The sequence below is a fragment of the Amphibalanus amphitrite genome, unplaced genomic scaffold (genome assembly GCF_019059575.1).
Source record: "Amphibalanus amphitrite isolate SeventyFive unplaced genomic scaffold, NRLGWU_Aamphi_draft 001986F_arrow, whole genome shotgun sequence".
NCBI classification, from domain to species: Eukaryota; Metazoa; Arthropoda; class Thecostraca; order Balanomorpha; family Balanidae; genus Amphibalanus; species Amphibalanus amphitrite.
Genome location: NW_024883479.1, coordinates 2,813 through 17,076, shown reverse-complemented (window position 1 = coordinate 17,076; position 14,264 = coordinate 2,813). Strand labels below are relative to the sequence as shown.

Below are 14,264 nucleotides of genomic sequence, written 5' to 3'. Positions count from 1 at the left end.
GCCCTGCGAATTTGGACTTCAGACAGCGACAGTCACGCTACGGACTCTGCTGTGGAGAGAGACTCACGTTGTTGTAGGTTCTAGCTACCTGGTTACACGCTGCGGTGATAGCTTGGCTCGTTAAGTGCGATTTTGGGTGACGCAGCATAAGCGTTGTGCGCTGAGGCTTTGAGCGTGCCTGAAAGCTGGGCGTTGGTGGCTAAGAAAGCTACAAACGCTGGCAAGCTTTTGTGATCTCGCATTCGTGAAAAGCCTGTCTGTTGTCGCCCGTTTTTCGTGCCAAAAATCGGCGACATTCGTAGAATTGCATCAGTCTCGCGAAATTCACCGATAATCAAACAAAGCAAACATGTTTGCCTTACCAGACGAACGTAGCAACTTGTTTGTGTCTGAAATTCCAGTGTCTTGTGGGCGGTAAAACGATTATTTCAGATCTTGCGCGGCATGCTGTCACGCTCGCTTACGGAGACATGGTTGTAACTCGGGGACCGTTGACACCCCTAACTCCACTCGTAACTCGGCTGATGCGGTGTCGCCTGACTCGCTGGAGTTTCCACGTGCGGCGCTGTGGTGTAACAGTGAAGTTAACGTGCGTCGTGCCCGTAGTGTCCGATAGCTGGTCGAGGAGGGCACAATAATTCCTGGAATAAAACTCAACGTAGTTCTATTTTTGTAAGATAAACAATTACTCATGTTTTATGTGTATTCTCGTAAGAAGTTCACAAATCAGAAACAGTCTTCCGTTATTTCTCTTCAACAATTATAAATATCAACAGGTTAGCAATACTTTTAAAAGTCGTGTCTATTCTACCTTTTCACCAATGAAAGCGTTAAACATATGATAGAAATGCTCCCGCTATCTACATAGCAAACAAACATTGTCTAGTTGACAGGCGGGTCACAGCGCAGTGTACATACAATGGTAACATAGGCGGCGGAACGGGGGGGGGGGGCACCGGGGCACCGTGCCCCCCCCTTGAATTCTGTAAGGGGGGCACCAATAGCAAGGTGCCCCCCCCTTAAATTTGATGTAGGTATTAGTACCAGGGGCGGATTCGGGAAAACTCCAAGGGGAGGGTCATGAATCGAAGTGGTGCCCCTACCTATACCCAAAATTAAAACCTCAACAGATTTCGGCCACTTAATTTTGGTGGTGCCCTATTTTCAGTTTTTTATTTTCTTTATTTTTGGTTAGTCGTGTGATGACTGGTGCCCCTGCTAGGCTGCTGGTGCCCCTGGAAAGACTGTGGTACCTACCTACCCTGCCCCCTGACAAGTCTACGGTGGGCCCTGCACATAACTTAGGTGCCCATGGGCCCTGACAGGCCCGTGGTGCCCCTGACAGGCCTGTGGTGTCCTTGCTAGGCCTGTGGTGTCCCTGGGCCTTGGCAGGTCTGTGGTGCCCCTGACGAGCCTGTGGTGCCCCTGTTAGAACGCAGGTGCCCTTGACAGGTTTGTGGTATCCCTGACAATCCTAAAGTGCCAACGACAGGCTTGTGGTGCCCTTGACAGGCCCATGGTGCCCTTGCGAGGCCGGTGGTTCCCCTGCGAAGCCGATAGTGCCCCTGGCAGGCCTCTGGTGCCCCAGGCAGGCCTCTGGTGCCCCTGGCAGGTCTGTGGTGCCCCTGGAAGACCTGTAGTGCTTTTGCTAGGCCGATGGTGCTCCTGACAGGCCTGTGGTGCCACTGACAGGCCCGTGGTGCCTCTGCTAGACCTGTGGTACCCCTGGCGGGTCTGTGGTGCCCCTGTCGGCTGTCAGGCCTGTGGTGCTCCTGGCAGGCATGTGGTGACCCCAGGCCCAAAGTCATGACCCATGTGACCTCCCCCCTGGGATTCGCCACTGATTAGTACTGCGATGGCTTCTTGGTAATTTGATACATGTAGGATTAATGGAATTTATCAAACGAGAATAAGGAAGAGACAAACACATAGGTACTTGAGGATCAGCTTCAAGTTAACCACACGTACGGGGGTGAACTGCCATTTTCGTTTAGTAAAAAAAAAATAATAATAAATAAAAAATCATGGTGTCAGGGCTGTGACGAAAAATAAGTGGCCTAAATCCGATGAGAAAACCGGATTTGGGGGTACCCTAGGTTTGGCTCCTTGAGCTGGTGCCCCCCCTTGTCTCAAATCGTTCCGCCGCCTATGAATGGTAATCTCGATGCCATAACCGGTAGTGACATTGTAAAACGCCTTGCTTTGGCGCTCAACTTTTTTGTGACCCGACGGGCCTGTCCTGTCATTCGTAGCAGTACCGACGAAATTGCATCGATTCGGACTTGATGGTGTAGTATATGTCTATAAGCATCTATCTTGCATAACTAATGAACAGTGACTTCTGCACGCTAAAAGATAAAAAACGACGTCCAAGATCCTCTTTGGTCAATCTTTTGATTGACGCTCATCGCGATGTTTCGACACATCACACAATCCTTCATATGGAACGATGATCCCTAATGCCGGTGAGTTCCTTGGCTGATTTTTGGCACGTGCAGCGCAGTTACAGTCGGGTTCTGCGTCTGAATCCGGAGAAAACTCCCGAGATTGCCGAGGCCAGGGAGTTGAGTCCGCCGGTGATGGCATTTGAGGCGTCGGCAACCATTCCTTGCACCTGGCGGCAGAACAGGAAACTAGTCGTTACAATACTGCTTGTAGAGGACGCGCAGGCCTCAAAACAATTTGCCCTAAAAGCGAATGCTCCAGTGACCGATGAATATGTGAACTTCAAGCAAAACATTTCGCCCGTCAATCAAATTGGTCTTACAAGCGTACATGATTATTATTTGGCTTTCACCACGATCTTTTTTTGCATATTACGTTAGAGTACCGTTTCAGAGCACCACTAGCGAACTACGGTTCCATAAATCAGTTTCATGACTACGGTATTGACAGGATTGATACTCTTCTCCCACTGCCGTCCCCTCTTATAACTCACCCTCTCGACGATGCCCCGGTTGGTGTCGAGGTCGAGCAGGGCCTGGTCGGCGCTCAGACACCGCTCGTGCACCACCGGCTCGAACTCGTTCTCAATCTGATTGGCGATCAGCATCGAGCTCACCTGAGGTCAAAGGCGGGTCAGGGTGAGGTCATACCAGGTCAGGGCGTAGCCATAGGCAATATTTGAAAATTCGTGGTCTGTGATGATGCTAATTTGATGACTTAACGCTATATTTTGAGCATGATTGAGGAACCGACGATTGACAGATTAACCCGCGCCCTGCTGGGGGTCCTGGATTTCCACGCCCTGCTGGGGGGGGGGGGTGTTTGAACACCCCCCCCTTCTAACTCGGCTCCTGGGCCACGTAGCGATACGCGGAAGGCGGCGTTCGAAAGAGCGTCAAAAATAATGAGGAAATCACTTCTGTCAATTTTTTGGTCAGGTCAAAGGTCAGGTCACCAGAGGTCATTGAAGGCAAAATTTCGCCGATTTCCAGGTCGAATGTCAAAACTTTCCAAGAAGCCAACGCATAACTCGGGAACCAATAGAGCTACAGCGCCGCGGAAAAGCGCATTCGATAGCCCTATTAACGCCCTTTCTGAGTAATGTTCTCAGATTTGACCTAACGTCAACGGTTTTGCCTGCAGGGGGCAAAAACTGCAAAAATAGCCGATTTTTTTCGGAAACAGTTTTTCTGCAATAACTTTTGACCCAAGCCTTGTACGAGCTTACTTTTACCGGCATCGTGCTCCTCTCGTCAAGACGCATCGAATGAACTATAACTTGACCTTGAAAGGTCAACTTGAAAATTTGACCTCAGGTCAAGGTCATGACCTGACCGGAAAGGGTCATGTTGCATATCAGTCGATCCGTATCGTCGAGCTGAACACATCTAAGGCGTTTTCATCGCTCTAGCATGCCTCTATCAAAAGTTATTTGCGAAAAACTGTTAGATACCATTCGTGACCTAAGATGACCTCAGGGCATAAACAGGGGTCACGGACACCATTTTCATGTTCAGTGTGTCTAAACCACTTGTAATCCAGTGTTTGGGAGTGTTTATAATGTCTTTCGTCCAAAAGAGGCGCATTTCAATTTTCTCCCATTGACTTATAATGGGGAGGTCGCAAAATTGACCTGACCTTAGGTCATCGATATCAAAATTCTGAGATATACATTTTGTACATGCTATTGCTTGTAGCAATCGCTGAAAGTTTGAAAGCGATCGGTCACTCGGTGTAGCTATGACAGACATTGAAACTTTTTATGAGGTGAGGTCACTTCAAGTGACCTGGTGACCTGACCTTGAATGACCTTGGTCTGAAATTTTCACAACATGTGTAGAATTGATGTATGATAAGGTGTACCAAAAACGGCGGCGCTCCGCGCCGCCGTTTTTGAGATATTCGCGAAAAACCACAAGGGGGGGGGGGTGTTCAAACACCCCCTCAGCAGGGCGCGGGTTAACATGTCCGTTTAACTTATAGGCCATGTGCCATGTGTATAAAAAAATGCAAAGGCTTGCGTCAAATTGAGAATAAATTTTCTTATAATATGAAAATTGACATCTCAACACTTCTTATTATAGCAGACTAGTAAGTCGAAGACCATTGGTATTTGCCTGACTCATCCATAGCATTTTATCGTCTCCCTTCCCTCTCGCCCCCCCCCCTCTCTCTCTCTCTCTCTCTCTCTCCGCCTCTCTCTCTCTCTCTCCCTCTCCGCCTCTCTCTCTCTCTCTCTCTCTCTCTCTCTCTCTCTCTCTCTCTCTCTCTCTCTCTCTCTCCCCTCCCCTCCAACTCACCCGTTCCACCTGGGACAGTGCGATGGACGAGCTGTTCTGTTTCCTGCTCAGGAAGTACACATCCCGCCGGTGGTAGAGGGACAGCGCTCCCACCGTGATGTTCTCACATGTGTAGACGGCCGCGAACGAGTCGTAGTCCGTGTCCAGAACGGCGTACTCGGCCACACGCTGGTCTGAGGACAGGGGTAGAAAATGTTAGTCGGGCCATCTTTATTAACGAGCCTGGAGCTTTCTGCTATACTGAGAACGCAAAATTGTCGTTTGTTTCTGGTGTTTAGGTTCTTCCGCCCAAATGATTTCAGGGGAAGAGGTCCTGTTATTAGACACGAGGGAAGACGTGAGACTGAGTCAACCACCGGCTGGTGCGCCGCACCGGCCGATAGCGTCTGGTTTGACATACCTACATGCACTGGTTTGAACCACTCAGTGCAGTGACCACTCAGTGACCATTCAAGCGGTCACCCGAGGGGCCATCCCCTATGGAGACTTCTCCACTGGTCACGCTCATTGGATGAAAAGAAGACGGTTCAGTTTCCAAAGTGATTCGTTTCTTCAACCCTGAATTCTCAACTTACCGCTGGATGAAGCCTGGGGCTTCGGCACGTACTGAAATTCCTCATTCCGTGTTATTTTATCGTGTATTCCTAAGCATTTAAGCAACGGCCTCCGTTTGATCTACGGAATATCGCGTGCTCTCAAACATTCGGAGCATACCTATGAAACTGCGGGTGCCTCAGTTGTGAGCATATCCCAAGGAAAGATCAAAGACATGCCATCCTGATCCTTTACTAATGTTTGTTCAAATTGGTGCTCCTATGGTTCGGGGCCTACTAGCCGGACCTTCCTGTGACAAGGTCACATATTTACTCGGCTTTCGTGGGGAACGCCGTATCATTTTTCTTAATTATTTAACCGAGAGTTCAAATGGTTGATTTTCCTGCCGCAAATCGAGGTCCTTGGTTATGCTAAATGTCACATTGCACGTAACCAGTAACTCTTGTTTTGGCATACTAGCTCGCATGTTAGGTAAGGGTATGTTCAAAAACATCAGGACCTTGACGATCGACCAGTGTGGCATCTTGTTAACATTTTTGTCGCATTCGTTTGTTGCTAAGTCTTGTTGTCAACGTGTAACACTGTTTTGTAAGCCTCTAGACATAGGTTTGTCGCCGTCAGACGATAGCGTGATCGTGAAATAACGTGATCGTGAAAAGGCGTTGTCGTGGAATTGATACGTCTTGACCGGTATGTTCGCCGTAGGAGTCACTGAAAAAACGGTAAAATGTTTTTTTTTTTTTCTGTTTTTTTCACTTTATTTTCAATACAACATAACATTTTCATGCGCACACTTTGGTTTTACACTTAGCATACATTACATTACACATTAGGTAAAACATTGCATACTTCCATTACACACACATTTTTTCCTGCCCCGCCCCGCATCGCCCCGCGAAATTACACATATTCCCGTTCTCGCTGGGGCGATGCCCCAGGCCGCCGGCCGGGCCCGCGACCCGTCAACCCGATAGGTTGGCGAGCCGCGCGCCCGGCCGGCCGGCCGACCCTTGATAGTGTCGGCCTCCGGTTAGCCGGGTTGGGTTAGGGGCGGGCAGGACCTGAACTACTTTTTCCCGCGGCTCCATCGTCCTCAGCTATAGGGACAACACTACGGAAACAAACACCATCGTGCGTGCACAAACACCGGTCGTGGTGGCTGTTGCCACCCCGACCTCTGCCCCCGCCCGCGCCGCCCCGCACCTCGGTGCGTCTACTCACGCGAGGCGGCGCCCCCTAACCGCCGGCCCGCCCCACGGGCCACAGGCGGTCCGAGGGACGGGCCGGCGGCCCGGCCTGCCCAGCATATGCTGGGGGGCCGGGCACGGGTTGGCCCGGATGGGGTAGGGCGGGGGCCTTTCGCCTCATAGGGAGACGCCCGTTTCAAGATCGAGCTGCGACCATTTACCGGCAAAAACACCCATTGTTTCATTTATTTGAGCCCAATACTTTTCACTTTCTTTATCAGCTTGGAGATAGCCCTGAAGTGTGAATATCGATGGGTTTCTGTTGGATTGCAAAATTTGAGTACCTATACTGATTAAATGATTTGCAAGTTTGTCATTGCCCTCTCCTAGTAGCACTTCTTTCATACGTATTTTCTCTGTAATTCTGGTAAGGTTTTTTAAGTCGAGCCAGTTCTTCAACTCTAACCATAGGCTTTGTGCTCTACGGCAGTACCAAAATTTGTGGGAAATGTCTTCGAGCTGGTCGCAGTGATCACACTTTCCCGATTCCTTTATGTTCATTTGATTTAACAGTTTGTTTGTGGCAGCTATTCTAGTAATCATTTTATACCTTAGACCCCTATATTGTGATGGAGTTTCCATTAAAGATCCGTACACCTCGGTCCAATTTACGTCTGGTATAACACTCTCCCATTTGCTCTCCCATTTATTGCGATGACTTTTTGTTTTATTTTTTGATAATATTTCGTGTAAGTGACTAGAGCGGGTCGATGGATCAATGATGAATCCAATCTTTGGATCTATGATTGGCTGGGTAATTTTCTTTTTTCCTGTAGAACTGACCCACTGTTCTGGCAGACTTCTTAATAAGGATGCATACTCCAGGAAGTTCACCTTCAACGAGAATGAATTTCTAAATTCTGCGATGTTCATTAACGATCCATCCACTTTGAGCAGATCGTTCAATGTCCTTACCCCATGTTCGTACCATTGGCATATCCATGAATCTTTAAACTTTGTGTAATTAGAGAAAAAGATATTGCTTGCGGTTATATCACTTATGTCCATTTGGAAGCACTCTTTAAAATCAGCCAGGGCTAGCATAACCTCCTTCCAAAACTGGTTCCTTATACCGGGAGCTTTTTTCCTTATAGCGATTGCTTCCATTTGCCATACGGGTATCGATTTTTTCAGGACATTTTCTGCAATGCTGACCCATGCACTGTTCTTTGACACGAGTCTCTTTAGCCAGCTAATTTTTAAGGCAGATATATACGTTTTGAAATCTATCATTCCTACACCTCCTGATAAGGCTGTTTTTTCCAGAGAGGCACGGCTAATTCTTTCATTCTTTCCATGCCAAAGAAACTTATATAACAATGTCGTCAATTTCTTTATTACTTCTAAGGATGGATTCGGAATAGAAATCAAAAGATAGCTTATCTTGGACAGCATCAATGACTTAATCACAGTTACCTTTCCATGTAATGTTATATTGCGATTCATCCACTTATCTATTTCTCGTTTGATCTCAGTAATCTTGTCCATGTACACCTCACCCGTCTTTTGCAGATTAGAATCGAAAGAAACACCCAAAATTTTGAGCGTTCTGCTCCATTGTATTTCGATATTCCTCTCTAGTTCTGTTCTGTGGCTGCAGGGTGCTCCTATCCACATCGCTTTTGTTTTGTCTATGTTTGGCTTCAACCCAGAGAATTTGGCGAACCAACCAAGCTCACTGAATAGTGCATTAAAACTTTGCAATTTAGGTTTCAGGAAACAAACAGTATCATCCGCATACATTGCTATTTTTACATCCGTCCCTGCTGGTTTCAGTCCCTCAATGTCTCGATTTTGCTCAATTTTCCTTTCCAGTATGTCCATTACTAATATAAAGAGATAACAACTTAATGCATCGCCCTGCCGACATGATCTACCTAGTTGGATTTCGTCTGACAGGTGACCATTATAAAGGACTCTTGCAAATGCCCCCTTATACAGCGTATCAAACCACTGTATTATATAAGGCGGAAACTTCCTAAACTGTAGTACGTCTCTGATGAATCTCCAGCTGACAGAGTCAAAGGCGGCTTCTATGTCGAGACTCAGAAGGATACCTGATGCGTGCTCATCTTGCATGCATTGAATCGTATCGTAAATAAGCCTTATGTTATCTCCTATAAACCTATTTTGGAGGAAAGCAGTCTGATTTGCGGCAATTATGTCGTTTAGTACAATTTTTAATCTGTTTGCGATCGTAGCAGATATAATCTTATAGTGCACGTTAAGCAACGTTATAGGTCTATACGACTGTACTAACTCACGTGGTTTGCCTGGTTTTGGGAGCAGTACGACTATTCCCTCCTTCATTGTTTTTGAGACAGACCCCTTGCGAAAGCAATGCTCACACATTGTTATAAAAAATGACTTTAAATCAGCCCAGAAAAATTTGTAGAATTCTACTGTGAAACCGTCACTACCGGGGGAAGTTCCATTTTTCATACGCATGAGCGTCTTCCCTAACTCTTCGACAGTGATTGGCTTTTGCAACTCACATTTCTCTTCCGGCCCTATATTTCTAGTTTCTATGTCATTTAAATACTCGCTGCACTCATCCTCGTCTAATGTAACATCTTTGTTGCTAAACTTGTTCTGGAAAAATTCTTTGAAGGCTCTTAAGATTTCTGTTTGAGATTCTTTAATACCGCCCCTGGTTTTTAAATACGCAATCCTCTTGCTGTCAAATCTCCTTTTCTCTAGCGTTAAGAAATACTTTGACGGCTTCTCAGAGAGTTGCCTCCAAATTGCTCTCGATCTAATAACGCTTCCCTTGAGCCTATGCTCCCTTAGATGTTCCAATTCCCTTTTTTGTTCCTGCAATTCCTCCATTTTCTCGGGATCTCCAAAGAGATCCACTTCTCTCTCACTCATTACAATGGAGGCTTGTAATTCTTCCTCTCTTTTCCGCTCGGTTCTCCTTTTATTGATTCCGAAAGAAATCGTTTCCCTACGTATAGTAAGAAGCAAAACTTCAAAGAAAAGGGAAGGGTCTATCGACATTTGCACTGTCGATGGATTTAAGTCTACATATTTCGGTTCGTAAACTGGGAGTGCATATTCACGAACTACCTCAAGTACCGGGCTTCTCACAAAAGTCAGATGAATTTTTAATTAATATATTTTAGGATGTGTCAGTGTTACAAAAATAAATCAGGTATCACCTGAAAGCCTGGTTAAAGATGTTTTGTTTCAGGGGATTTCGACCGTCGGCGATCGCCTTACTGAGCCGCGCCAGACCTGTTCGAGATGACCCCCGTTTCGCTCGATGCAAAGTTAAGCCCGGCGCAGCGCGGCCTCTGTTGCAGCACGGCACACGGAAGGTGGCAGCTGCGCACTACCGACGACCTCACTGCACCCTTCAGGTCTTTGGGACTTCTTGGGTGGTTTCGGTACACCTGGGACTTGAGGTGGTCCTACAGGAAAAAGCCCGGTGGGGTCAAGTCCGGGGAGCTCGCTGGTCACAGATGTGTCTCAAACCTCGAGATCACACGCTGCCCGGAGCGCTCCTGCACTCACTCCCGGTTTTCTTTAGCGGTATTGGCCGTGGAAACGTCTAGTCTAGCTGGAACTATTGGCATTTGAGTGCGTCAGGATCGCTGCCCATTGTGGTCTGCAGGACACTACAAAAATTTGTCAGGGTCATCCGGAATCGCTGACCGTTGACAGCCTGGGTAGCGCATCTCTCACACGAGCGACGTTCACCGGGGTTCTTTGATTGGGTTTGCGGCCGCCGCTATGTTCTTTGAACCAGCAGTTAACATTTCCTCGGCCCAGAAACTTTCAACAATGTGGAATATAACATTTCAAGATGGTGTTCACTTTGCAAGAAAACAAGATTGCGGAAGTTCCGTTGTGTTGAAACGACCGACTTATTCTGAAAGTAGAATTTCTTTGAGCTTGCTTTTGCTTCTTAAGACCACAGTCTCATTTTTTAAACTCAACAAGTATGGTATCATATAAATCTCCCAAAAAATTTGCTTTCTATTCACGTGCATTTGTTTCGTTTAAATATTGTTTCCAGTCCACTATCTGCAAAAGAAATTGGTCCGACTTTTGTGAGAAGCCCGGTATAGTCTGCTTTACAACTTTGACGTACCTTTTATCATTTAAGAGGGAAGCATTAAATTTAAACAGGCCCCTTCCTTTAGTTTGTTGCGTTAAATTCATATCTAGCGTTACTATCGAGTGGTCAGATCGATACCCTGGTAAAATATCAGTTTTCGTAATGTACCCCTCCAGACTTTTACTAATAAGAAACATATCGAGCCTTGCTTGTTTAACAGGTGGACCGTTAACTCTCCATGTGAACCGTTTAGCATCGGGGTTTTTCATTCTGTAAATATCAATGAGATCTTTCTCAGACATAATCTTCTTAACACATTCTCTCGCTCTCGTGTTGTTATGTCGTCGATAGTTGAAATTATCCTGGTTCTGAACAAGCGTTAAATTGAAGTCCCCACCAATTATTAGGGGAACATTTTCGTCTGCAAAAACGGTAAAATGTTGGTTTAGTGTTTACGTAATGTGTTTTGCCACGCAGAGTTGCTCAGTAGTTGACTGGAATGATAAGCTGTACCGCTTAGCACGCAGATTATCAAATTATGCAGCTTATGCTCTTTCCATCTCACTCACAACGGACATGTTTTCAATCTGCGTGATAAGCGACATAGCCAGTCATTCCAATAAGCATGGTGGTCTGTGACTTGTGAGGCGTGGAACATTATTATGTAATACTCCTCGTAACTGAATTAATTAGACCGCATCCGGCGTGTGAACTGCCAAGGATGCAACGACCACAAATGGTGACACGGGAGGAGGGTGACAGGTGAAACCACCCGCTGGGGGTCACCTGAGTTGTCATGTCATCAGTTGTCAGCTGAAGACGCAGCGGGTGGCCCCGTCAGAGAGCACCTGACACTTTAGTGGGGGGGGGGGGATTTACTTTCTACTTGTTCATTCGCATTCTATACTGACTAGACTTTTGTTACTCACTGTCGTTGAAGGTGGCCACCATCCTGGCGGGCTGGTCGATGTCGAACCTCAGCAGTCCAGCGGCCCGGTACACGTTCGACACGCCAAACGTGCTGATGAGACTGAGCTGCTTCTGCTCCTGCACGTGCAGGCAGCCGGCGCCGCACGAGGTGTAGTTGAAGCGCAGGCACGAGGCGTCCGGATCGAACGCGCTCAGAACGAACCATTCGCCGACAAACTGAAAGGGAGGAGAGGAGAGAAGTTAGGCGGGGGCCCGATGACCTATCACTGAGAAAACAGTGTCCCGATTTTCGGGCTCAGAGACCAGTTTTCGGGCTAATGTACCATATTCAAAACAGACAGCACATTTCGAGAATACTTTCTGAGCTAGCGCCACATGGGCTCATACGATCCCTTAAATCGGTATCATTGATCGCAGAAACAGAGCTCAGTCAGTACCCATTATCGGTGTCAAGCTCTAAAACTAGTCTCACTATGATACCAGTTTTCAGCCTGATCCCCATTTTCGAGCTCACCTGATTCCAGTTTGAGGGCTCAGATTGTGTGGTGAAGCCAATATTAGGGCTCACGTCATCGCTTTTCGGGGCTTTGGTAAAAGCTGGATTGCGTCAGCTGGCTGGCCAGCTGGCGACGCACGAAAGGTATTTAATTTTAGATATACCTAAGCGCGGTAGTAGGATGGACATAAATATTTCAAATGGCTTTAAATGAAAAATTGATTGGTAAATATTCATTCTTTTATATCTAGCATTGATATGTAAGAAGCTCTGCTAGCGCCACCATACGGCGCCAGCTGGCAAAAAATCCAGTCAATACCAGAGCCCGCTTTTCGTCCGATGCAGCCCCTCCTCCCCCCTCCCCCCTGTCCAGCAGCTGCGAATAAGACGAAGCCGCGGACAAACTTTTTTTTTGCTCGGCCAGCCTAGCGCCAGTCTCGAGCGGTGGGACAGTTAACCGGCAATTTTGGCCGGGATGCAAAAGTTACGTTAAACCGGTTTATGTTAACCCGGGAGCAAATAACAACGTGGGAGCCTATCTTAGGTGTGGCAAAGCTAACGGATTACTTACTTGTTGCCGAGGTGCCCAAAGAAGGTACTGGAACCGAAAACACAACATTGGTTCATGTATTTATTAACATTCATACACACAGTCATACTTGTGCAAGGTGTCAGTGTTCGGTTGTGGGGTGTAATAGCCAGGGAAAAAGTTCTATGAACTGAAAAACCCGGCGCCTATTACTTCGCAACATGGTTGTGTATTCAACATGAACTGCAAGGAGTGCAGACGACATTGCCTGTGCTAACTTAACGTCTCACGGGCAGCGCCGCGCTCTGACACCTTGGTCCCAGAAGCGGCGGCGTTTCTGACCGCAAATCGCCGGAGAGCCGGTCGACGCCGTTGAGGGGACTGAGCAGGCCGCTGCCAGCTCCACCTTCACGTTCGCGCGGCGCAGCTCGGTGTGCGGCGGCGGCTCATCGCGCGGGCCGCACCCGTCCGTCCGCTGCACGAGCCGCTTTTCGATCCGACAGCGCAACACCGGCACGCCATTGTGCTGGCTGAGCGGCGGCAGCGGCACGTAGGCAACAAAACAGTAGAAATCGATGGGCCTGGATCGGCGTTGCCAGCAACGCCGGCAGCGGCGCGGCGGGAGGCGCCAGTGCCGCCGTCGGGGACGTGTGCCCTTCGCTGCGCTCATTCGAGTTGGCCGGCCGGCCGCGCGGCGTAGTCCTTTTGACACGGTGCGAGAAGAGCCGGATGAAGGTGGACTTTTTATTGGCGTTGCTGGTGCTCACGCCGCCGGCGTCCAGTTTGGGCGGCAAGTCCGAGTACCAGGAGTCGGACAAGTCCCGCGCGAACGCCGCCAGCCGGTCGTCGTCACTGCTGGCGGCGGCCCGCCGACGGCGCTGCCTCAGAATCGGACGAGTCGGTGGTACTGAGCACCTCGCGGGACGGGTAGCTGGGAGTGGGCCGGCCGCGGCCCCTGCCAGGCCGCGCCACCTTCACCGGCGCAGCCGCCTTCAAACTGCCCTTGCTGGGCGGCGGGTTGGTCGGCGGAGGCGGCAGCGGTGCCTCGACGTCAGTCCGAGTCGCTGTCACTGGGCGGCCGCCGCGGAGACGGCTTCTGTTTGACCCGCAGCCGGCCTGGGCCGGCTCGGCGCCCTCGGCCGGCGGCGCGCGCCGTTTCGAGCGTTTCACCTTTTCACTGTTACTCTCGCCTGGTCCTCAGCGTCGAGCGGCTCGGCGCTGTTCGGTTTCATGTGGCCCATGCTGCTGGGAAACTCGGGTGGGGACAGCTTTCTGACTGGAGTGCCGTCGAAGATGGAGGAGACGGGGGTGCTCGCAGAGTCCTTGCCCAATGCCCATGATAGAGCCGAGGCTCCACTGGACGCCCAGCTTAATCGGGCTATCGCCGCCCTCCTTCTATGGTGGATTCTTCGGCCCCCTACAGCCACTAGGGCCATCATATACTCCCAGATGGCGGCACCTAGGGGATGAGGGGGGGGGGTGTCTGGGCCACTTGTCCACCTCGTGGCGTCGCCAGCGACGCCTGCGAGTCGGAGCAAATGATTATGGGGTCTTCCTCGAAGGACGGGTGCTTCAGGAGATGTTGCTTTGCCGTTTTGGGCGCCACCATCTCAGATCGGTAAATGGAGCAAATCCTCCCCGCCGCCTCCCGCAGTACCAATGTTGTACTGTCTGGGTGCTCGGTGAGGACCCCAGCGCC

General features: G+C 49.0%; 1 protein-coding gene across 1 annotated transcript; it reads right to left on the bottom strand.

Moving 5' to 3' along the window:
* Window positions 1-1,168: 1,168 nt before the first annotated feature.
* On the bottom strand, window positions 1,169-12,100 carry LOC122376018. Its single transcript, XM_043355673.1, has 5 exons — window positions 12,055-12,100; window positions 11,540-11,756; window positions 4,746-4,918; window positions 2,939-3,061; window positions 1,169-2,614 (listed from the first exon to the last, which is right to left on the bottom strand). Exons 2-5 carry the CDS (start codon window positions 11,559-11,561, stop codon window positions 2,504-2,506), a joined length of 429 nt encoding a protein of 142 aa, XP_043211608.1. The 5' UTR covers window positions 11,562-11,756; window positions 12,055-12,100; the 3' UTR covers window positions 1,169-2,503.
* Between the last annotated feature and the right edge of the window lie 2,164 nt (window positions 12,101-14,264).